This window comes from Pecten maximus, chromosome 4 (genome assembly GCF_902652985.1).
Source record: "Pecten maximus chromosome 4, xPecMax1.1, whole genome shotgun sequence".
NCBI lineage: Eukaryota > Metazoa > Mollusca > Bivalvia > Pectinida > Pectinidae > Pecten > Pecten maximus.
In genome coordinates, this window is record NC_047018.1 from 21831209 (window position 1) to 21857120 (window position 25912).

Consider the following 25912-nt stretch of genomic DNA (forward strand, 5'->3'; position numbering starts at 1 on the left):
TGTTGAAGCTGTGACTGAAAGTAGATAAAACTTTGACTTCAGTGTATCTCATCTTGCATACAAAATATGGGAATGTAGCTACAACATATAAGATATGTCCTGGAAATTGTGACAAACTGATCATGTACAAGTTCCCACCAGACATATGATGCACACTGCAATTAGTGGAGTATACACAAGGAACAATTCAGTATGTCACACTCAAGCTATTGTTGGAAGTTCTTGACCACTAAATTTCCGAATTGTAGCTAGTGTGTTGATGATATAGGCAATTAAACATACAACAAGAGGCCCATGGACCTTAACGGTCACCTGAGTTTTGATATATTTTAGCATATTTGACCCCTGGGACCTTGAATGAAGGTAAAGTTCATTCATTTGAACAGTCGTTATACTCTTTTACCTATGAATGCTACAAACCCAATATCAGGTCTCTGGGCCTCTTGGTTATCAAGAAGAAGTTGTTTGAAGATTTTAGCATATTTGACCCCTGTGACCTTAAATGAAGGTCAAGGTCATGCATTTGCTCAAACTTTGTAGCGCTTCATCCCAGCATGCTACAAACCAAATATCAGGTCTCTGGGTGCTTGGTTATCAAGAAGTTGTTTAAAAGATTTTAGCATATTTGACCCCTGTGACCTTGAATGAAAGTCAATGTCAATCATTTGAACAATCTTTACAGCCCTTACGCTTTACCCCAGAATGCTACAAACGCAATATCAGGTCACTGGGCCTTTTGATGATCAAGAAGCAGTCGTTTAAAAGATTTAAGCATATTTGACCCCTGTGACCTTGATAGCCCTTCATCCCAGCATGCTAGACACATGCTACAGACACAATAGGCAAACAAGAGAAAACATCTGTGACATTTTTGAAAGATCCTTTCAAACTTAAATGTCTGATGGTGCTAATAACCAAAGATGGCATTCATTGCTGGTTGTCCATCTTTGTTTTTTTTTTAGATCAGTCCCAAAATGTAACACAACATGATTGGGATCAAGCATAAATTTTGAAAAGATCCCTCTGGTTCTTTCCGAGACCAAGTTTGAACAAGAATGGTTTAAGCTCAAGGACGATGTGAGGAAAACAGACAGATTGACCCCGGATCTTCGCGGATGATAGGCGATTTGAACAGCCTAACACATATACAAGTTGAGGTAGGCTAAAAAACAACTCGGGATTATGCAATTTTCTTATTTATTATTACTTTAATTATGACTCTGAACTTAAAACAAATGCTTTCATAATAATATTAATAATTATATATAATATAATTCAATTGAAATAATTATACACTTGTGGCTATTTTCAACCTACCAACAAATGGTAACATTTTGAAAATATCACAAGATGCTAAAAATTACTTAAGACAAAAAAAAACAAAAAAACCACTAGATATTAAAATGATACTTGGCATTGATTCAGATCTGCGACAGTACAATAAGCACGGCACTGACATTTATAACACTTTAATAATGTTAACAGTGAAGTCATATAACCACACATTCTACCATACATAATTAGCTTGGTTACTGAAACATACGCCCAAAGAAATGGTCTAGATCTAGTATATATGCAATTTTCGAATCGGCAATCAAATTTTCCGAAGAGATATTGATGAAAATATCTAGATCTGTATGAGATTAAAAGTAAAATTGATAATGACAAGATTTTCAGATAACTTCACATTTACAGCTCAAAAATGCTGTAGAGCATGTCTATACTGACAAACACTCCAGAAAGATATCGCGTGAACATTTTACAAAACTTCTTTTCAATGTATATATTTCAACTTATTTTGTTAAATTGATACCAATTATATATATACATGTATACATATATATATATCTTCCAATCAGAATGAGCTTATGCTAGTCATAGATGATGACACTGAATTGGCTCTTTTTCTAATTATCCAGAACATTATTTCACACTTTAGAGAGAAAACTGCAGTCATGCAAACACAATATCAGCACCAGCTCCGAGTCAGATGGGACAATGAAAATTGACATTCAAAGAGATACAAAAATAAGTCATGTTGAATTAGAGCTCTCTCACACATACTGCTGGAAACATCAAATAATGCAATTGAATACGTTGTGTCAACTATTACAAATATTTTCCATCAAACTATTAAAAGTACAATTTCATGAACAACATTAAAATATATTTAAAATCTATAAATTAAATGCCCTGTATAAAGATTAAAACTTCATTATTTAAAAAGAAAAAAAAAAAATCATAATTTGTACTTAGTCTTTTCAAAGCAATGTCTTTTTCTTTCAAGTGTAGCTATTCAATGTTTTTGACAATAAAAAGAATGTACCATTTTTTATAAGTAATTTGGAGCTGAAATGTTTTATAAAGTGAATGAGAGCCAAGTACCATAACAATGAAGCAAGTTGATACAGCCAACACAGACTATTCAATTTAACACTTGTTTTGACAGACTTCACCGATAAATTGGCATCAGGAAAGAGGAGATATTTAAAAAGTCACTACTCGTTAAAGACTAGTGAACACCTATTAAGTACAGCAGAACTTGGTTAAAACAGTCATTCATTCAGTATAAAAATCCATCTGAAATATGTAAAACTATGTACAGCTTCATCCATAACAAAATACAATAATAAAGTTGTATACATTCTAGGAGGATGTATCCATATACTTCGCTGAAAAACAAACACTGATCAGTTAGATCAGGCAGCACAGGTGTTAAATGCTCAACATTCCCATCACATTTGCCGACACGGCCACTTTGCTTGTAGTATCATACATATGACTTGTTCTCAAGTCTGCTGGACTTGTACAGTCACAGTGTATGCGGTCATACACTAGCCCCGATAAATGGAGCGTACACCCAACAACACTGAAATCAATCATCAGCCAGTGTCACATGTGCAGTCTGACTGGGCTCATATACCCAATATCACAGACATGTCCACAAATAACTGAATGAAACATTAAATAATGATTTGATCAGTCAGTCTGTCTTTGCAGGCTACACACATAATTTGGCCAAAGTTTGTTGGTTTAACATATAAATATTGAACTCTTTTCGCCACAACATATCATGGTTCACTCCCTGCTCAAGCTGCATACTGCGTGTATTGCACATGTGGGATTTATCGATGCTTGATGAGATCTGTCACTTGAGATGTTCTGGTGACAACGACAACACTTTGCCTTAATGAGAACAACCAATGGGGGTTTACTATCCTGTTTCTACATCCTCAAAAGTCTGCGAATTCCTTAGCACACTTTTCTGTTGATGATATTCTCAGTGGTTCCTCCTCATAATCATCAAAGTTACTTGCGTCCCCAGGGCCTTTGCATTTTGGTACAAAGGGAGCATCCACCTAGGGTAGAAGAGTATGCAGGTTTAACAAAGCAATGGTACCCCAAAAAAATGCACCTTTATATCAGGTTATATAGACAGATGTAACTTCCGAATACAAGGGTTCAACTCACATTACCTTATACTGACAAACACATTTCACCGAGAGGGTTCGTTAACAAAAATACTACATTATACTGAGTGAATTAACATAAACTAGCAGGGTATCACAAAGACTCTCAATTTAAAAGCAGAATTTTCATTTGTATTATACTGTATGATTATGACTTAAATCTGAAAGTGGAAATACATTTAAAATATCAGAACTCCTCTGTATGTAAAGCAACAATCAAAACATCCATATGGTATCAAATTTATCCTATCTAGGATGATTATCACTGAACTCACCTTTCTCTGGTAGATAGCAATCCAGTCTGTGGATTGGAACCACCTGTGATTTTTTATATCATTGACAGCATTCTTGAGGTTGCCATATCGCTTTGTGAGGTCCACTTGCAGAAGGTTACGCAACAGGTCCTTTAGGTCAGAGCTGAAGTGTGATGGGAACCGTACCTGTAAATAAAACCAACAACAATCAGATATTTCATATAATTGCTTTTATTCTCATAGAGCCATTGGAATAACATTATATTATGAATTTTATTACTACTTCAGAAATTCAGAAAACCTTAAGCAATTTTCCTAAAGGGAATTGAAAAATGTATGAATTTACAACAAAAAAGGGTCTGTCAAAATTTTGTGAAGATATATTTTTGGATCAAATATAAAATGAGAATTTAAAAGAAAGGAAGTTTTCATAGTATTCATATTAAAGAGATGTATATATATGATGATTACACAAAATCCCCAACTAGTCTCAACAAATTGGCAAAAAGTATCTTGTATGTATTAATGAGTAAAATATTCTGCTAATGGCTATTCAGATTAATTCCTACCTTGCCAGAGACAATCTTTTCATATATCTGTATGGGTTGGTCAGCAAAGAAGGGTGGATAACCTGCTGCCATTTCATACACCAGAACTCCCAACGCCCACCAGTCCACAGCTTTGTTGTAGCCCTGGAAAACACAATAGTCATCATCTGCTTTATTAACTTTAAGTACATGATGTCCACTTTAATATAAAGTGGGGATTAAGGATTGGCAGTTTCAAATAGTGATATCTATGCTGAAACAAAACTATTTATGACATACGAAGGTCCATTATTGATAAAACTTCCAAACATTGACAGAAGAGATGTTTTGAAAGTACCGCAAAGCTGACAAGATTTTAACTGGATTAGTCCTTGAGCAGTTTGTCAAAAGAAGTATCTTAAGTTACAATTTATTTTTTGTGAACATTAACATCTCTCTTATTAGGCATTGAACATGTTTGCACTCAATTGACCTTTGACTCGAAAACAAAGGTTATAATGACACAATTTATAGTACACTACACATAGGGTGCTTAAATTACAGATTTTTACGGTATTTGATATTTGACCTTCAGGTCAAGGTTGCAATCAGTGGTGATAAAGGTTTATGTGAAATGTTTGAAAATTATCATCTGGACAAGAATTTATTGAAAAAAACTTCAAACTTATTTGACCTTTGACCTTGATGTCAATGTTGCAATGATACAATGACAGAGCAAAGCTTTTCTTAGTAGGTGATTAACGTATACAACTACTATTAACAGATATCTTATTTAACAGTTAATTGTAAAAATTTGCACTCATTTTACCTATGCCATAGAGGTCAAGGTCACAGTGACCTAACAACAGTGCACTGCCCACCAGCTTTAGATGATGCAAGTATATACGGCAAGTTTCATCAAGATATCATGAATGGTTAAACGGTTTAAAATTGATGGCTTGGACTAGGTATTAGTAGATATACCAGAAGAACTGGTACAAATACAATATGCATCCCTATATTTGAAGGAGAGATATAATAACAGCATACTGTTCTACTAGTATTAAGCTATTAATGTTAACCTACCTTGCTGAGGATGATTTCTGGTGCCAAGTACTCAGGAGTACCACAGAGTGTCCAGGTACGGCCTTTTACTCTCTTAGCAAAGCCAAAGTCTGTCACCTGATCAAGAAGACAATTAAAGCATCTAAAAGCTGTTAAACTCACTGCTATCAGATTCCATACTTACCAACCACAACATATTTGTATACATAAAAGCCCACTTAATACATTAATCAACCAAAGTAAACAATATCCACTGTAGTGTAAAAGAAATTCATCCTCTGTTCTAACAATATCAAGTAACAAACTTTGGTACTTATTACATAAAAAAAATCTTCTTTTCCATTAAATATATAAAATGTCATTTTATGAAAGAGGAGTATTGTTTGTATGTAAACATTTAAAAAAAAATACATTTCACTTCCATTTTACTTATGTTCATACACAGTAAAACCTATTTTCCTGGACTAAAATATTTGGCTATACCAATTTATTATCTTTTTATAATTATCTACATATTGTTTTATTCAGTTACCATAAAAGAATTTGAAATACATAGAATGTGTATTTGTGACATAATCATCACACAAAAAGTGATATCTAAGTTATTTTGTATATATTAAAGAAAGTGTATAGAGCTTTTGAAAATCAGATGAAATTAATATAAACGAAAAAGTTGTTTTTTTATTACATGTACTATAATAAAGTACACAGCATTAAGAAAATTTATTAAGTACACAGCATTAAGAAAATAGAGAAGTTTTGAAATGATGTCCATATTATCTTCTGATTTATCTGTGAGAGCAAAATGTTTTGGCTATTTTTCCTGTAGACATCAACTGGTTCAGTGTATAAGCATTGGTACAGTTAGCTTGTGGTTACTATGGTGACAGAGCCTTCATTGCATTAAGCAGATGTCTGGTGGGTCTGGCAGTAGTAGTACGTACCATGTATACGTAGTAGTCCCAGAACATATAAACTCTACGCCTTCACACACATATATATATATAAGCACCACATAGCCAGTGAACTGCCAGCTCTGTGCTGGAAAAAGTGCAACATGGGATGTTTTAACATTCCATCTGACAAAACGCTGTGAAGAGCAGTGAAACAAAACAATACAAATCAATAAACACAACAAACAGTGAGGCGTTTTTAAAACAAATGTAACACAAAAAGTTAGTTCAAACCACACAATTGGTAAATTCTTTCTTGGCATACAGATCTAGATTTTTCCTCTTGTATGTACCGATATAAAACAAACAGACAGGGGTAATACAAAAAATATATTGTGTACAGCTGAGTACAAAAAGATCATTTCAAGTTATTAATGTATTTTATGCTTGCAACCCCTCTATTTATATACCGATACTAAATGCAGAGGTCTTTTTGGGGCTTTACCTTCCTATCTAAACCAAGTTCTCTATTTAATCTTAATTTCCCAAAGCAGTGCACTCCTGAAAATTTCCTTCCCAAAAGGAGGCAAAAATGTCCGACCCCATACCAGTTAAGGAAAAACCCTTCAGTGTGTTAATTTTCGTTGGAGATTTATTATATTGTGATGAGAATCAGGAATATATCCTATTACAATGAATTGTCAAAATTATTTGTGATATACCAGGTTACTGGTACTACATGATATTGTACAGTAAATTCATTATTGTACACATGTACACCTAGCTATATATATATAGGCTGTTAGAGTACGTTTTCATCTTTGATCTCATTCATTTATTTTGCATCAAATCCGATTTAATTGTTTTTGAACACTGATAATAGCAATAAAATAATCAGTGGTTGATATTAAGACATTATAAATAGGATGATGTTTGAACAGGTCTATCAATTCAAGCTATAAATACCTCGTAAACTACCCTACCTATAATATGTGATCATAATATCTTGGCACTACATAATATGAATCATCAAAGTTTACTGCTATGTAAATGGACATAACTTAATTTAGAAATCAGTAACGTTTGTGTAGGTGTTGTACTTTATACAATAAGCTATGTGGTCACAATATTTAGGCACTACATGTGCAGCATTATGATTTATAGCTTTAAAACTTCTTGGGAAATCAATACTTGTTTTTGTTAATGTTATAATTTGTCCCATACAAATAGTATTGCTAATAACTGCTACAATAGAAATTGGTCTAACTCGAAATCTTTAGAACAATTTAAATTTTCATCCATATGATATGTTGTATCGATGAACTGAACTGCAAGCAATATCACAAAACTAAATTTTGACTGGACGAAAAACCTATAATGAAAATGCTATATATATTGTCTTGGTTTTTAAAATTTTGGACCTGATCTAAGTAATTTGCAGTTTCCAGGAACCATTTGCCAAGTGACTGATACAAAAACTCATGTCCTCCCAATTCATTACTGCTAAAGAGAAATATTTCAATTTGATCAAAACATGTTGACAAGATATTTTGAATTGTCATTCAGTACTAAGATCTAAAGTGGTGAAGTATTACAATCAATAATGGGTTGCTATGTATATACTGAGCTATCAGCCACATCTACCAACCTAGAATGAGACATGTCACCCAGGAAACCAAGGAACCTCCAATTCCGATCAATAATGGTCCTTAGGTGCTGTGTGATATTTCCTCACAGACAATCGCCTATTGCAGACGAGGAATAATGCACAAGCATTTGTAATAGTAATGCATACAAGGTTAACTGAGACAACATCCAAAACCATGAAATCATCTATTTAACTGAAGTTTGAATTTATGTAGCAAAAAATTGCCGTTATTCAATGAAAAAACTTAAGTAAAAGCTATATGGTAGACCAGGAAGAGGATGATAACCTGGTCTATTACTTATAGTGCATTTTAATATATTTACGGTAAACCTTCAGGCAATTCGAACAAAATTAAATAAACATTGATGAACCTGTTTCGAATTATACGAAACTATGCTTCAGAAAATAAGCATGAGTTTGAACTCTCTGAGTCAATATCAGCAAAAATCTATGCAAAGGGTAAATCAAGACACCAAAACATACCAGACATATCCAATCTGATTTGTAACAAGGATGGCTTGAACAATGTCACATTTATAAATGAGTAAAATGATAGTATCTTATTTAATTCAGTATTAATTGATTAATAAACTTTCTTCATTTCGTGATAATCATGATCGTAACTGTATATTAATCGTGAAGCTGCTCTGCCATTGTATAGCTATAGGTTCCAAAACATTTAATTGTATAAAGTGATGTTAATGTTTAGTCTCCGCTTGGTTATACAGTAAGTTTTATTTTTATCAGAATTTATTGATATATTATAGTAATGAATGGTCCATTTAATAAATTGAAAACATAGTCTACATAACCTGCTGTTTCTATGAAAGCGCTACTGTAGAAATAGGTCTTTTTTGTTTGTAGATTTAGGTCAGAACATCAACATGTCTGCTTATAAATCATAATATCTACCAAACTTATTTGATACCTGCAAAATACCTATGGCAAATTGGGATACCTGTTGACTGTTTTGACATGACTTGAATGCTTAGGTTTACAGGTAATACTTTGGTTGGCAATAATCAAGAGATTTCCAGTCGCAACTAAATACCAAAGTGCTTAGTTAACAGTATAATAACACCGTATTTGACACTACATGGAGGATTTCTTAGTTAGCCACACAGCACGAGCACTGATATTGCATGCTATTTTATACATTGTCGGGCCTAAAATTGCAATCAGCTGTCAGTTATGAACAACCAGAGTTCAAACTAACACTAACTAGAAAAGTATTGTTTTTATTGAAAAAAATGTGTTTGAACAATCTGCGTGTTCGAACTGACTCAGAGGTTTACAGTAACATGGGGCTATTTATAGGTGTTCCTATATGAACATTAAGCAACCCAAACAAAATCACTTACACCAGTATAAAACGCTAACTAGAAAATTATTGTTTTCATTGAAAAAAAAAAATGTGTGTTTGAACTATTTTTTCAGTTCAAACTGACCTGAAGGTTTACAGTAACATGGGGCTATTTAATGGTGTTCCATGAACGTTAATATAAGCAACCCTAACAAGATCGATATCACTTACACCAGTATAAACTGATGTACACATGACAAAAGTCTGCTACTTCTTCACTGAACACTGCTGATGACACTACCACCCAACCTTCTTGTAAATCTATAAAACTGGCTTTGTACAACACACAATTATTGCTTGGGGACATATGCTGAATTTCAGTTACACTGACATATGACATATGTATACCCAACTTGTCCATGAAGGAGACCAAAAAAAAAAAAAAAAACCTCAACAGTGTCTTGTCTCCTGATGGAGAATATCATTCCATACAATACACTTACAACAATTGGAAAACAAGCTACCTCCTACACAACTACAAGGTGGATATTTCCAGGGTAATAATTGATGGAGCCAGCCTATAAATAATCATAGGCCTCTGGCATACATTCCAATCAATCTCCCTCACATAATACACAAACTGTCCAGATGCTGTTACAGCCTGTAGTTCAAGGTACACCTTTACTTAGTGTTAATCCAAGGCCATGATTGGAAAAGGGCATATCTGTTCACTTTACCCTGAGGTTTCTGACCAGTGATTATAGCCCATAATGACCAAACATGAACAGGTGAATTCAGTGTTTTGTGTGCTATAACATGGTAATCCATGTTTGCCAATATTCTCTCCAGAACAGCCTGTTGCCATGGATGTTCCAGAGATCAATAGGTTATGAGCAGCTTCTCCTGTGCCCAACAGAATTTTATTGTACATGTGTACACGATTAGGGATTTATAGAAAGTATATACATGTATAAACCCCTCCCAGCTGTATTGAAAAGCTGTATAAGTTTAACTGCCCACCATTGTGAAGGCAGGTTGTGCTGTCAACTGTGTACAAATCATGACCAATGTACATATACACATCAAGTAGGCAATAAAGCAAATGTAGAACACTGCTACACCTGGCTGGTCTCACCAGCATATATAACTAGTCCAGTCTGCCTTAATGGATTCACAACTCCATAACATGAATGACTTGTACTGAAATTGCTCCAACCGATGTTATTTAAAGTAACAGAAGCTATTTATAGATACAATAATGACAGACATTTGTATACAGCCATTGTGAGTTTTTATGCAGGTCAACTGTCTACACAAGGCTGTTACAGCTAGATAACTAGGGGAGGGGAAGAGCCGCACACATGTGTAGAGTATACGAGGAGGAAGAAAGGATCAGGGCACTCGCTGTTCACCATGCTATTTAATGTTGGCAGCCATACTTCTGCTGTCGTGTACATGCATGGACATTTCTACACAGGAGATCAAGTATATATAACAAGCAAACCAAACAATATTATATTAAGCAGACTGCCATCTCATATTTGCATTATGGTAGTTGTCAACAGCTCTTTATAGACGAAGACAACACAAGCTTATTAATAGTACATTATAGGGTGTAAATCAAATTTTGGGGTCAAATTATTTTCCTTTTTCAGTGTGCTATCAAAAATCACCATCCGACAAAAAAATACAAAATAATCTGATACCAATGCCATATCTGAAATGTGGTACTGTGAATAGTACATGATTTGACTAAGTATAGACTTTTATATTTAATATAACTTATGTCAGTGAATTGTATCATGCAAATCTTATTTTTGAAGCCAATAAGATCCTGGCTATATGTACAAACTCTGAACTCGTTCTCCACTTTGTAATTTCTATTGCTGTTCACGTATATTACAACTTTGTATATTATAACATGTGCTAATGGGCAATATGGCCCACAGTTAATAAAGAAATTGACTCTAAATTGACTATTGAGTTATTTTAATATATAATGTAAACATAACTTAGGCAGTGTTTAAGGCAATTGTCTCCCAACAAATTGTTTACTAGTACGAAGTAAGCAGTAACTACCGAGTTAACAAAATGGAATAAAAGACAAAGTAATTCTGTGATGGCTCCAGCAGGCCTAGGTACATCACAGTGATCAATAACCTCATCTTGTGACCTAAAAGACTGGAGGAAATATAAGAAGGCCAATTATGTAAGTGTGTGGCATTCAGCTCTGTCTCCACCCCCACAATAACCAAATCAGCCAGCAGCAACACTGCAATATCTATTTTGCTACAGGCACCTACAGCAGGAATTCCCAAACCAGTATTTATGTGTAATATAAGGATATTGTATATTATTATTAGTTAAATATAACTCCCCAGAAGAGACATTAAAAAATAATGTTTTGCAGATTACCAATCTCACTTTATCACATACTAATTTTAAGAGGATTTTTTTTCTTTCCGATACACATGAAGAAATAGCCAAAGTAGGTTTAAATTAAGGTTAGGAAGACATTTGCAAGTCAAGCTGAATGACAGCCCAAGGCCAGTAGCTAATTATCAGAGGCAAATTGTGGTACTGTTAAAACACTAAATATTGTAATTATACAATAACCATAAATCTGCAATATTCTCCATAAATATGAAAACTATTTAAGACTGTATGCAGGAACTGAAATTGCATCAACAGCATGATACATCCTAAACGATTCAGTACCTGTAACCCAAACAAAATATATTCATCACAGGTGACCTTTGACTTTTGAACAGTATAAAGAGCAAACAAACCAGAAAAGATAGATACAATTACTTGTTAGCAAATTACATGTTCTCTTACTCCCCTTAATTCACAATGTATATAATATATATTGTCTGTATTGAGGTCCCACAGTATAATGGTAGTATAACATATTGACAGTAGTCCAGCAGCCCTAGAATTCCAACATGTAAACAGTTCAGCTGTCTGTTTCAAATCACTTGCTTGACTTAATCTCTAGACACTCAATTTCTGGACAAGCAAGTTCATGAATTTTACAATCTCTCATCCAGTGCTTCCTGGAATTTCCTTCCGACAAACATGTGGCCAGTCTAAACAATAACCCTTTAAACATGTTTAATACCATAAAGCCAATACTAAGGCATAGAAAGAATTCTGAATATTATTGATAACACAAATAACAATTCACCACACATATTTGACAGCACATGCAGCACTTGTAGTGAAATCTATTCAAGCAGAAGCTTAAGCACATAAGCAATAACTACATGCTACAGAGCAGGAAAGCAAAGAACAAGTGATCAAGAGGTGGTCAAAAGCTTGGTCAGCATGCTACAAGACATTAATGCTCAAACAAGAATTGAAGTTTATATTTAGCTTCAAGCTTTGCTACAAGGACAAGAAATGTGAGAAATCAGTTTTAAAACACAAAGTAAGCCAGTCATGTTCCTTAACAAGTACCCTTTCACCAGACACTGGACGTTAAGCACACACTGAAAGCTTACCCTGGCCTAGGGTAAGGTGTATGTCAGAGCTAGAGACAGTTGCTGCCAGAATATTAGCAACAAGTCCTACTATTTCAGAACAACACCACACCGTACCTTCAGATAACCTTGGGTATCTACGAGTAGGTTTTCTGGTTTTAAATCACGGTACATACAATCCAAATTATGTAAGTATTCCAAGACCAATACTATTTGTGCAGCATAAAACCTGGAATGCGGCTCACTGTCAAAAAGAAAAAAATGCACAATACAAATGTATAGCATTCTATAACAACATGATGCATAAACCAAACTATATTAGGGGAGTGAAGGTTAGAGGGACACAGGGAATTAGGGATCACACATACCATAGGTTGGACACAATCATTCCCGATCAGCAGAGGCAAAACCTGTTACTTACTTTAAGATAGCCATGAGAGTCAATTAGTAAATTCTCTGGCTTGAGATCTCGGTAAATGAGATCCAAGTAATGAAGATATTCAAATGCCAATACTATTTGAGCTGCATAAAACCGGGAATGTGGCTCACTGTAGGAAAAAAAACACATTGATGATTAGTACAGGAGGTCAGCTACTCTACTAAGGAAAGACAAACATGGAGGTGTCACCGAGTTGTGTGGTCGCCAATGGAACCTCTTGGCTAAGTGCTTAGTAGGAAAAGTTATTATTTTTCCGGCCAGATGATGTTGTATACAGTATATAAATTCATGAATTAATTTTAACATAAAATTCAAAAGCAGGACATATTTCCATTAGAGGGATAAAAATCATGGTTCCACTGGAAAATGTCAGAAAGACGAAATTGATTTTGTTCCTTCTAAAAGTTTTCTGGTTTAACCAAACATGACCCACTACATGATGTACACGAGTCCTCAATTTATAATGGATTATAACTATAATTGGTAATTCTAACTTTGTTATTCAAATATTTGATATCTAAAATTTGAAATTTGAGAACAGGTAATTAAACAATGACACCTCCAGAATGGATGAAAAATCAATCTTCATGTTTAAACAATAAACATGTACCCAGAATTTGCTCTATATAAATTTTCAGGAAATGATATTTGTGAAAATGATCCATAAAGACAGCTGAAGTAAATTTATGTATTTCTCTTGCTTGACTTTGGTTAAAGGATCAATATTCCTGGTCATGAGAACAGCTGTAAAACAGACCATCTTGTGTTATCATCATTTGTCATTTGATCTGAGATAGCTCAGAGTTATTCCAAGTTTCATTTCCAAAATATATACAAACCTTCCAAATAAGTTTTATAAAAATAAATAAAGACTACTAGAGTGATGACAAAAAGTGACAATGACCATAACCTTTGACCAATCAAACCAGGGGGCTATAATATTTAAGCATATAAAAGTTATGCAACTTTGGGAAAATGCACCACTGTTTAATTAGTCCTGAATGTACAATATAAATATGTATTTCATGACTGACACAAAGTATTATAAAAAGAGCATGTTTTCTTGTTATTTTTTTTAAACATGTTTTTGATGCCAGAATATTTATCATTCTAGATGTGAATTACCAGACAGTTAAACTGTGTTTCTACATAGCAAATGCATTTTTTTTTTAAATAGAAATTCTAAGAGGAATGATTTCAGAAGACCTGCAAAAGAAATACCACTTTTATCTCTGTTTTAGAAGCTTCAGATTCAGATATTAATGAGAAATTTAATGAAACTGACCACTATAAACGGTAAATATAATGGAGTGTGTTGAAACAAATTTTAAGTATTTTTACCAGCTGTATTTAGTCAAGGTAAAGAAAATCTATATAGAAAACAGATGTGCACTGTACAGTATCTTCAAGTTTGATGTGACAAGCAGAAGGAATGGAATACAAGTTATGTGCATAATATTCTGAAAATGAAACATTGAAAGACAATTAAATGTCAGTCCAGTTACCACCTATTAAAAAAGCTGAACTAAGATATGTAATAGATTAAACATGATTTGTAAGAATCTGAAAAACCCAGTGGAAAACTTGTATGCAAAGACACTAATTCAGGAAAATCCATTGTTTGAAGAAATTCTGAAAATAATACTGCAAACAGAGCTGTAATTTATCATTAAAGAAATTTATCAAAAACACATATGGATTCTATTTCTGCCAACATGCTGGGAAACCTGTGCTAGGTATGTGAAAACCACAAAGCACATTTAATCCTCAAATGGCCACATTAGATAATTGAATCAATGTTGTTAGAATCTTTACTTGTTAGGCATATAACATGGCGGTGTACTGTCTTACTGTGTTAATGAACCTAAATCTGCATTTTGCCAATACTGCATCAATTCAGTGTTAGGATTGTAAGGTACCACATCATAACATTTAAAAGTTGTTTGATCTATGACTCATGATTCACCCAGACATTTTTTTTTTCTGTATACTGTTGTTTATCTTGTAAATTTTTGAGCAAATATCATGAATATTGTTTAAGTCTGACATAATTCAGTTCATGATAAAAACTCTTATTGCAATTATTTAAGTGAAAAGAAAAAACTCTAATTGCAATCAAGAGAAAATTGTGTGTTATTTTTATAGTACTGTAAACTTTGAATTCTTGATTTCAAATATATAAAGTTATTTCATACCATTTTAATTTTTTTCTTCTTCAAATATTGCTCATGGAAATAGCTTAAGAACCTGATCTAATCACACCTGATGACACCAGTGTTTATCTCACTACTTACAACTTTTTTTAGACGGTATGGGCAGTTGAATTATTAACACCATCTGCTATCTTGCCCAGGTCATAAGATACAAGCTATTTTTGTAACATTCATGTTAAAAAGTTATAATTCCATATTTTCAGACTTAGTTACATGTATATAACCTGTCAGTATCTATTAATTCAAGATATGCTTAGAAAACATTAAACCAGGGATCCTTTGCTGTACCAACTCGGATGACATACCTGAATCTTCCTATCCTCCTGAGATGTGAAAACATTTCTCCGCCTGTTACAAACTCCAACACCATATACAAATTTGAGTTGTCCTGCAGATAAACAGACAATTCCAATGGTTAATAAAAACCATACAATTATTAAGTGAAAATTAAGCTGTTATACATTAAAGCTGACTTTGAAATAATTGTCTCATCACTTTAAGATCAAGCAATCAGTTAACAAGTTATATCATCTATCTCACTTCGAACAAAACAAAGAAGAGTACTGTATATCAGCCATAGTCACCACCTTCAGACAACTTTCACTATGAAATTATATATGTCCACAGCTATATGTCTTTGTGCCAAAATATTGATTCACATGTACACTGGGACATGTTTTATTATGAACTAACCTTTCAATGTATGATTTTTACTGTGTGTAGAATGGATGTTCTATAGCTGTATTGGTTTTCTATCAGGTGATGCAATTGATTGTGGCTATAAACAATTGGTATTATTAAAGTAGAACTTACCTTGAAATGATATTCTAAACTAACAAGGAATGGAAAATTGATGGCTTGCAAAATCCTCTTTTCATTCAAAGTATGCTCTACTTGTTTTAATTTCACAACCTGAAGGGAAAAAAATGTTCATCAAAATAATTGCTGCAACAACACATACAAATTACAGACACATAGAAAATTAACCGAATTATAGTAACAAGTAAATATAAACATTCAATTCTTGCACAACCCCCCCCCCCCCACCCCTTTTTTTTTTTACTTTGTGTGATTAATCAACATGTTAAACTATTTCACTACTCAAGTCAACAGATACGTCTATTTTAGGCTTGTAAAGTATTACTTCTTGCAACGAGTCAACTTGATGACCATCAAAACGATATAATCTAATATATATTTATATCGATGACATAATACATTATGTTTTGTCAGTTTTTATTGTTGCAATTACATATTATACTTATAATTACTTTCAATTCATTCTGTCATATGATTTTTTTTCAGTAACCTTAAGCTTGTTTGTAAAATATTTTTAAGCAAATCAAATCATATGAGAAACGTACCTTTTGTTTGTCTAAGATTTTCATGGCATAGTATTCTCTGTTTTGCTTATGTTGTACCAACATGACCCGACCAAATGACCCTGTTCCTAGGGTCTTAATGCGGTCAAAGTCATCAAGGCAGGCTGTGTTCTATGAAGGAAAATGGTACATGTGTATTAGTTACATTTTTTTTTTACTTTCTTTGTTGTATTACATTCTAAACAATACAATTCTAAGGTCTAGCCAGTTCATTTAAATTACAGACTGCATGTTGAAGAAAATTAAAAACTATTTTATTTAAACATACCACCATCAACATGATTTCGGTATACTGGAATTTGAATATAAAAAAAAAGTTTTCATATAAGTAAATATTGTAATTAAAATATGTATGCTTAAGAAAGTATTTTTGACCTGTTCAAATATGTTTTGGGTTTTACTGTGCATCACTATGGTGGTAAAACATTCTTATAACATAAAGATTCAGTTTATGCTTTATATGTGCCAATTATAGTTTCAACACACAATATACCACATATTATAATCATTGGACCATTACCATATAAATAATAAACAACCATTATACATACCGTAATCCTATTTATAAAAGACATTTAACAAATACCCTGGCACATATATGAACAGAAAGTCAAACCATTATCTAAATATCATCTTAATAAAAGGCACCTGAAGTTTTTTTTCTTCTTTTTACTACCAGATCTAAATAAACCTATTAACTATTTGAATAATTTAATATTGACAGTATAAGCATGTTATATCATGATCATTGCCTTTACAACTTAAATTATCTGTGTAAACAATTACTAGAAATGGTCGATCATGCTATAAATGTATAATTCACAACTATTGTTACTAATACAATTCTCTTATGATCACAATGCCTCAGACTTGCAGGCATTGTATTGATGTAATTACAAATAAACTGTTGATCTAGGTCAAAAATATGTTGTATGGGATATAATTGTCCCAATTAAGTGCAATGTTGTACACTGGAATGCATTACAAAGAGGTGTATAAAATCTATTAGGACCTCTTGAATTTCAATCCTCAAAATGAAAATGGACTTATGGTGATATATACTGATTGGTGTTTTAAATTACCTGTTGAGGGTGATCCCATTTGTGTGTAAAATCTTCTCTGGCTTTGGTTAGGAATTCCTTGACTAGAAAGAAAAAAAGAAAAAAATACCAATGAAACCATATATAAACATCTTCAAATATTATATTACATACACATATTTATAGTTCTTATATATAATTATTGATCCAAGTCGTATAACTTTAAATACATCAATAGATTATCAGTGTCCTGACTAAATGTAAGATCCAATTCCCGATATAACGTATGGAAAAGATTCTAATAATAATTCCATCATAAGAAAAAACAGTGGACATATGACTTTTACCACCTTCTTTTTCAGGAAGTAAATAAAGATCAGAAATCTGTAAATTCAGACCTTCAACTAGATCCCATTACAATGTATATAATTGAATTTTTTAATCAAAAATCCACATGAAGGTACAATTACAACCTGACATCCCCAGTTAGCAGTGCTTTACTTTAACTATATATTACATATGCCAAATGGTTTTACGCCAGAGTGCTTCACAAGGACAATATATAAGGTAGATTATAAATATGATAGTTACAAGATTTTTCAAATAATACAAGAACACATTTAAATTTGCTGATCAATTTTAGCAGTAAATTCTAGATAGGCTTTTTTTCAAAATTAAGTAAATAAATCTTTTTTTAATGTGAAATGATATATAGTAATTATATGGCCTAACAATATACCTGTTTCCGCTAAACCTTGTATTTTTGTTCCTACCCTGATGTTTTTTTTTATATCATTTTCAAGGAAGGACTATTAAAGTCAAGATTGCTTGTTTGTATATATAACCTTCGTAAAATCTTATTAAAAAATATAAAGATTTCCCTACCTACAGTTACTAATTTTTTCTGGCATGTTAGCGGAAATACATAATTTTTTAAATCTAATTTCATAGTGGAAAAATTTTCTCAACGTTTTTTGCTAATGCTATAAATTTGTTCTAAATAACTGCTAACACTTTCAAATGTGCTTTAAACAAAGCCATTTATAGCATAAGCAAAAACACTTAAAAACAAATTCCTTATGAAATTACTGTAAATCATTTCAAATTTATTTACTTAATTGTTTTTTTGTTTGGCATAATTGAGTAAAATGAATGTTACTTTCAATAAAAGACTTGCATTACTAGCTGCAGTACGTATAGGTTAATTTTTACAAGTGGGATTCTTATAATGGCCATTATATATCTGCTTGAAATGTTCAGGATATCGATAATGATATGAATGTTCAGGTCAAATTATTAAAATGGGCCTCTATTTGAAAGTATGCATTCACTCATCAGAGCCTTTTAATGTTCTAAAGCCAGGAATTAAAGCCTCAGAAGTCCTACACAACCAACAATGACTTTCAGATCTCATAGTCATTTATGGTCTTCCAGCTTTATACTTAGGTAAAGTGGTACACAGGAGAGGTATTGAGTCATGGAAATAGATATGTTGCTAAAAGCCATTAAAGATAGCTGACCGAAAAGGATTTCTGCCATCAAATTTATATGTCCATGTGACATCTACTATTAAAAGTTACTGTGATTTTGGAGATAAGAGTAACTTATCTATTCCATGACAAGTGATTGAGGAACCACACCAAAGCACAGATAAAACAATCCTATCTTTGTAACAAAGAGCTAGGACAAAGTGTAGATAGATGTTGTAAATGTGTATACTGCACCTAAAATATCTAGCTATATGCTGGGACAGATCCAACGTAATGATAAGTAGAGATGAGTTCTAACATTACTTCTCAAAAACAAAATCTTTATAATTATAAAGTTAATTTACATTATTGCATTACAAAATGCATCCTCGAGCTCATGATCAAATGTTGGTGGATCCCCAACTGGCCATAGTATTATATTATATACCCATGGCCAATGGCCTGTGGCCTTGATGTTTTAATTTCACAAAGAAAGATGAATCCAGCACTAAAACCTCAATATTAATGCATTTGTAAAATATACATGTATTGTACAAGTAACAGATGTACAAATTGTTATACCTAGCTATAGTAATTACAAATGGCCATATGAAAGACCACAACGTATATTACATCAGTTTTCTTTTATCTTTAATAACAGATTTAATCAGAACCCAGAAGATATTACATGAAAATAAATGTTCAAATGATCCATTTTAACATCTCTTATCTTTAAATATTAGCACAGAATTATAATTTAACCTCCCAGAGACCCTATGCATTGATATCTCAAGTTGATGTGTCCAATTTATTACAGGTGTAATATACATACATCCTATATGAATTCATTTATAGGCATTGTAAATGTTACAGCTATGATAATTGTTAGGTGTGTACTATATACATTGTCATTTGTGTTGAAGAATTTTAGATATTAGACCGCCCATTCAAGTCATGCAAGTAATCAGTTTACCAGATAAATTGCATCCTTGATCAAATAGTTCCAGGTTCAACAAAATTTACTCAACGTTAACCAAGTGCTTATAATATAATAACTTTCTATGAATTATCTCGAATTATATACATGTACCTATATTTAGAAATAATTTTTAAATGATGTGAACTTGTTCAATTGTCATCGCGATATATCCCAAATGCACTTGTAACAGGACTTATCCACTTAACACATAAAAGAACCTGATTTGTATTTGTAGCCTTCTTATGAAGTAATATACATGAAGTTGGTATTATTACCGTATTAATACACTGACAATTAAGATGTCATACAGTTTTATATTTCCAACTGGTTGAACGTTAATTTCTAAGGTCTTACACAAATATGAAGAAAATATTTCATAACAATTACACTGATTATGTATTGGATATGATCTGTTAAAAAAAGGCTTTTCCACTAAAAATGTATGTACAAAGATTTAAGTCTATAACAGGAGATAAAACCAAGGTACACAATCTTTATATTAGAAAATGGGACAAATTTACAAACACAAATTGGAGGAAATAGTGAACTGGAGAGTGATAACAGCTTACTAATATTCCACAACCTCATTGAACTCCCTAGGGTTTCAACACATTTCAAATTGAAAGTCCAATATTTTATGAAACCAAAACATTGAGAAGGAGGATTTTTTCACCAGCAAGTTTCAACTTGGGCTGATAGCTTTTGAAGCCCAACAATCAGTTATTCTTTTTACTGCGCATTCCATAATATTTCCAAAATGTAGTAAATTAAAGAAAAAAAATTGTGAAGTAAAATCTAAGGCATTTCACATGCACTCGCAGTCATTTCTGAAATGTATGCATAGTTCAGGTACTAGTGTTTTTATGTCTACTCGCGATTGACATCTGACATTATGTCACAACAATGAAAATGTTTATGGGTGGTTCGGTGGCACAGTCGTAACACACTTGCCTTTCACCTTTGTTGACCAGGGTTCAATTCCCGAATCGGATATCAAAAGGTATGGAGTCACCAGTCTGACCATGTGGGTTTTCTCAGAGAATGTTTCCTCCCATTTTTATTATTTCAAGCTGGTATAACTTGTTTCGCAAATGTTATTAAATGACGTTTATAATGAATATGCTTGACATTTCTAGAATAATCATCAATAAGTAGCACAAGTCACCAACTATAGTCAGCATTTGTGTCAAAATTTCATAGTAATGTTATTATGCATGTAATTATTTAAAATATTTCAGATCCTGCAGCATAACACATAGGATTGGAAAATCGCACTGTTAATAATACATAAATCCCTCGACAACATCATTATATTTTCTAATACTGAATTTGGTTTAACTGAAGAAGATGGCAAAGCAAGTCATTATTAAACATGTCAGCTGGAGCCACTATTTTTAATTCTTGATATTCATCACATTTAAGTGTCATGATTCTCAAGTTTCATGAACAATCTACCAACTTATTCTCAATAACATTGCTTTAAATCCCAAAGCAACATCATTCTGTCATATGTATATAGCAAAGTAAAAATGACGTTTGATTATCATAATTAATGAGGGAGAAATTGTATGCAATTCTATGAACATGGTACAAAACTGTCTGTTTTCAATCGACATATTCAGTTTGTGAGGACTACTATTATTTAGTTGACAAAACTCCGGAGCCAACAACACATGAAAATACTCTCATGTTTGGTAATGTTATTCACCTAGCAATCGAATTTAGCCGATGGCCCGTCAACATCTTCGCTCATATGCGGCTTTTAAAACCAAATAAAACCTACCACTTTCTGCAGAATCTCCCTTTTTTGATGCAGCAGCATTGCCCATGGCCTCAAGAAATTATAAAGTGATGAAAACGTGATGATCTACAATCTGAATTTTCTGAATAAACACTTTTCCTCTTCGTGAATGTTATAATCTACCTCCATGAACCGAAACTCAGCTTACATATATCCTTACTCTATGAATTTCATTACAGCAACGAGGGGAAAATAACTCCGGTATTCATGTTGACATTTCCTGTTATTATGATCTATTTACTCATGTATACAAACATCATACAGTGCCCTATCACAACTAATGGCAATATATCGTATATTTTACAGTTTTAATTTCCCATTTTGACTACAAATACACAGCCTACTTTTTTTCTGCGCACGAATAAAGCAAGTGCTTGCGTGATTCGGTTCCTCCATAATAGTTCTTATCAAAGTTCACAGGGGGTCAAACTAACGTGAGCCCGACAAAAATAGTGTATAAACACAACCGGCAGTCTCGCACAGAAGACGTAATCTATTTTTAACCTTAAAGCTTCTTTACACAGGGGATACTTCATGTGTATGAGTGTGGCATGTTTTGTACTGTTCTGTTATTGTAATGGATCAATATACATTGTACGTTATGTTTGAAAGGCAATTAATAATCTAACAGACCACACGAGAAATAACGAGATATCCAGTAATTACTGCTAGTGTCCGACAATGACGGGAATCAACTGTGCTTTAATCAATACAAATTACAACAGAATTTAATCAAAATCAAGGTCTCTATCTTATAGTTCAGTAATACACATTAAAAAAGGATTAAATATGGCCATATCAACGGCAGACTTCTTAATCGCTTATATAATGATTTGGTAAAATAAAAAGCTTAAAATGGGATTTTTTTTTTATCTTATACTGGTATAGTCTATATATGTCTCTGCTATTAGATTTATTACTGGAGATGTAGCCTATGCTGAAAGATACTATCCTACATATGGAATACCACGGCCATATTTCAGAACCACAGTTTTGCGACATAGGGGCCTAGTCTAGCTAGGAAATGTACTCTACACGTACGTTTGACTGGTAATTTTCGATTTTCATTCTATATTATTGGACCCGCATAATATATCGTTAATCAACACCTGTCCATTGATGATTAGTAGGCTACGGCAGAAACATATATAACAATATACATGTTTCTGGCAACGATCAGGGACCCGGACGTAAGTACAGAAGTTAGAATGGTTCGGGTTAAAGCAAAAGGGAGGTAACACGCAAAACTTCGCAAAAGATTTTTTCCTAAATCTGACGGAAAAACACATTAAGTAGGCCTAAGTATAAAAATCCTTTCAGAAATGACATATGCAAATTATTTGTGCCTTCACATTTCCAGTAGGCCTTTACTGGTCATTATCCAATATTAAGCAACAAATTCTTAAAATAAATCACAACCTACAGTAGACTACCCTCCAGTAGAAATCTACAGCAGTAGAAATCTACTGTAGTTCTACCAGAGCATGTGCATACCAACATTGACTTCGTCAACATTGATAACGTGATATTATATGTTATACTGACATAAATTGAATATCAACTTTCCAACAATATATCGTTTCAAAACATACATGCAGGTGGAAATGGCTCGCTATCGTCTGTCATTTTTCAGCAGATGGACTTCCCGCTTTCAGTCACTTTTTATTTAAACAACGTCAAGAGCGAGAAAATACGAGAGTTTGGTTTAATGGGGAACCCAACAGGGAAATTTCAACTTAAAGGTCGTTTTCTCCGATTACATGACGCGGGGTACAGGAGGGCCTTATTTTTGGGATCTCCAATGTCACCTTAGAAACGGAAGACAAAGGCAAACCAACTCCGACCCTGTACTGAGATACAGCAGCCATCTTCTTTCCCAGCTCCTGCACGGATAATTATGGTAATAGGTTAGGATAATACTGATGTATAAGAGTTAACACAAACCAATTAGGCATAGAACACTTGTGTTCTCGCTAATGCTTTTTTCCCCCCATTTTCAATGAAGGTCTCAGAAAGTCAAGGGTTCCTTGTCTGGTCTTTAACATTAGAAAAAACTAAATACAATAATGATAATCATGATAATAAAAGATTTTCCGACCTATCAACCCATTTTTTCTGGTGTGTTAGTATTTTTTTTTTTTTTTTGCGAAAACACGTGTCTTGCTTTTTAAAGGAATATGTAATCCCAAAGTCTCTTTTGCAGTGTACAACCTTGTATCAGAGACGTACATACTCTGCTTGTATATGAAAAATCATAATCTAAGCAGCAGCATGTCAATCAAAGATAGATTATTGCGTAATTTGTACGTAAAATAAGTTGTCATAACTAGATTGTTAACGAGCGTGTCCCGTGAACAAGGAAATCATTGAAATGAGCAATCGGGTCATAAACAAAGCCAATGATATTAGTCATACTATTTATATTTTGACGTTTTCTATAAATAATAATACCGATATATGGATTCCGCAACTGGATTTACAAGTACGTCAATAGCCCTCCTGTCAACGTATCACCTGTTGGCCACAAAAGGTAACCCCGTGGGGGATATGGACACCTGATTAGTGTGTGATAAACAGACAAGGTTCAGACTGCTGTTGTCATATACATCAATGTACATTTGACGACCAGCAGCATAGTGTCAGTGATAAACTCGACTTTATATATATACAAATGTAGATATAAACCGACACACACGTATCGTTACTGCTCCATTGACCTACCAAGGAAGCTATATACACATATAACTATTGATAACACTTTGGACAAAATGGGACAACAATTTTAAATTGACCTGACAATTTGAGGGAATATTGGCAATAGCGAATTCAGAGGTCATCCTTAAAATTCTAAAATGAGACTGACGTGTAAAAGTTATCTGGAACACGACATCATGTAGCAGTTGTTGTCTTTACGTTAATTAGATAACAAAAACAACTCTGGTAATGGACATCGAGTCACCTTGTATAATTCCATAAGAGGCGGTTTTTGTGTTCTTTTCTGTCCTCTCTTTTCTAACCTCAATGTCTACAACTTGATCTTTATTTGAGCGATCGCCCATGCGAGCAAGGCTTTTTATATTCTGTCCCCTTACCATGACATACCATGTACTTGGTAACGTTCAGTATTTTTGTACTAGACCGGTGTGATGTCCTGTTGGTGGTCTGCGTCAGTATAATTCAGTAAGATAGCACTATAAAGTCGCCTGCCGGTCCACGTTTACCACAGCTTGCCAGCCAGCACACACACATGCAGTAGTTTGCACACAGAGAGCATCTTAATTAAACTTAACTAAATTTACAATCACTAGAGTTAGGACGGATATGACGTTTCACGATGTTTAACAAAAACTAATTTTCAGTCGCTGAAAGACAGAACGTCAGCTGTTAAGCCTTCAAACGATACTAAGATTGTCAAAGGGAGAGGAACACATTCCGTAAGAAGATCGTACCGGTCAAAACAATTACATTTGTATTTATTACCAGGAAGTGTGAAAATTATCGTCAGACCGCTGTTCAAGACATTCAAATCTATAGACATCAATATACTAGTATTTTAAATCCTCGAACAACACAGTTATATTTTAATGTATTATGTGTTAAAATACGCACAAGAATTATATTATTGAAGATTTAAGACGCCATTGTTTTCATGTGAATATTAAGATTAAAAACATGGAGCAAATATCGAATGATACAGAAGCTGATAGACTAGTCAATGTGGAGACCAGCCTAAGTGTATGGAATACAAAGATAGATCAAAGGTAAACATGTTTGTATAGTGTTAAGTGTCTTTGCCCATTGTTAAACACGTCAATACCTCTGAATTAGGACATTCTCGAGCGTCATGTTCTTGTGTGCATCCGGGACATTTTGTGACAAGAAATTATCGATAGGTATACCCAGAAAAAATCAAATAAATCACCTATCGGCTTGTATAGTGAGTGGAA

General features: G+C 33.3%; 1 protein-coding gene across 9 annotated transcripts in view; it reads right to left on the bottom strand.

The window, feature by feature from the left end:
- Positions 1-1188: 1188 nt before the first annotated feature.
- Positions 1189-25912, bottom strand: part of LOC117325503 (cAMP-dependent protein kinase catalytic subunit alpha) — a 141195-nt gene continuing 116471 nt past the window's right edge. For 5 of the 9 annotated variants that reach the window (XM_033881768.1, XM_033881767.1, XM_033881773.1 and 2 more), the window contains 9 exons: positions 17759-17820; positions 16659-16787; positions 16108-16206; positions 15600-15682; positions 13064-13190; positions 5338-5433; positions 4294-4416; positions 3746-3910; positions 1189-3359 (listed from right to left, as the gene is read on the bottom strand). In XM_033881768.1, the coding sequence (XP_033737659.1) occupies positions 3234-3359; positions 3746-3910; positions 4294-4416; positions 5338-5433; positions 13064-13190; positions 15600-15682; positions 16108-16206; positions 16659-16787; positions 17759-17820 (1010 nt within the window). In that variant the 3' untranslated portion in view covers positions 1189-3233. Of the gene's footprint in view, positions 3360-3745; positions 3911-4293; positions 4417-5337; positions 5434-12759; positions 12887-13063; positions 13191-15599; positions 15683-16107; positions 16207-16658; positions 16788-17758; positions 17821-21947; positions 22226-23557; positions 23607-25912 lie in introns of those variants that run through there. The other 4 variants (XM_033881772.1, XM_033881771.1, XM_033881770.1 and 1 more) reach the window with 4 other exon arrangements.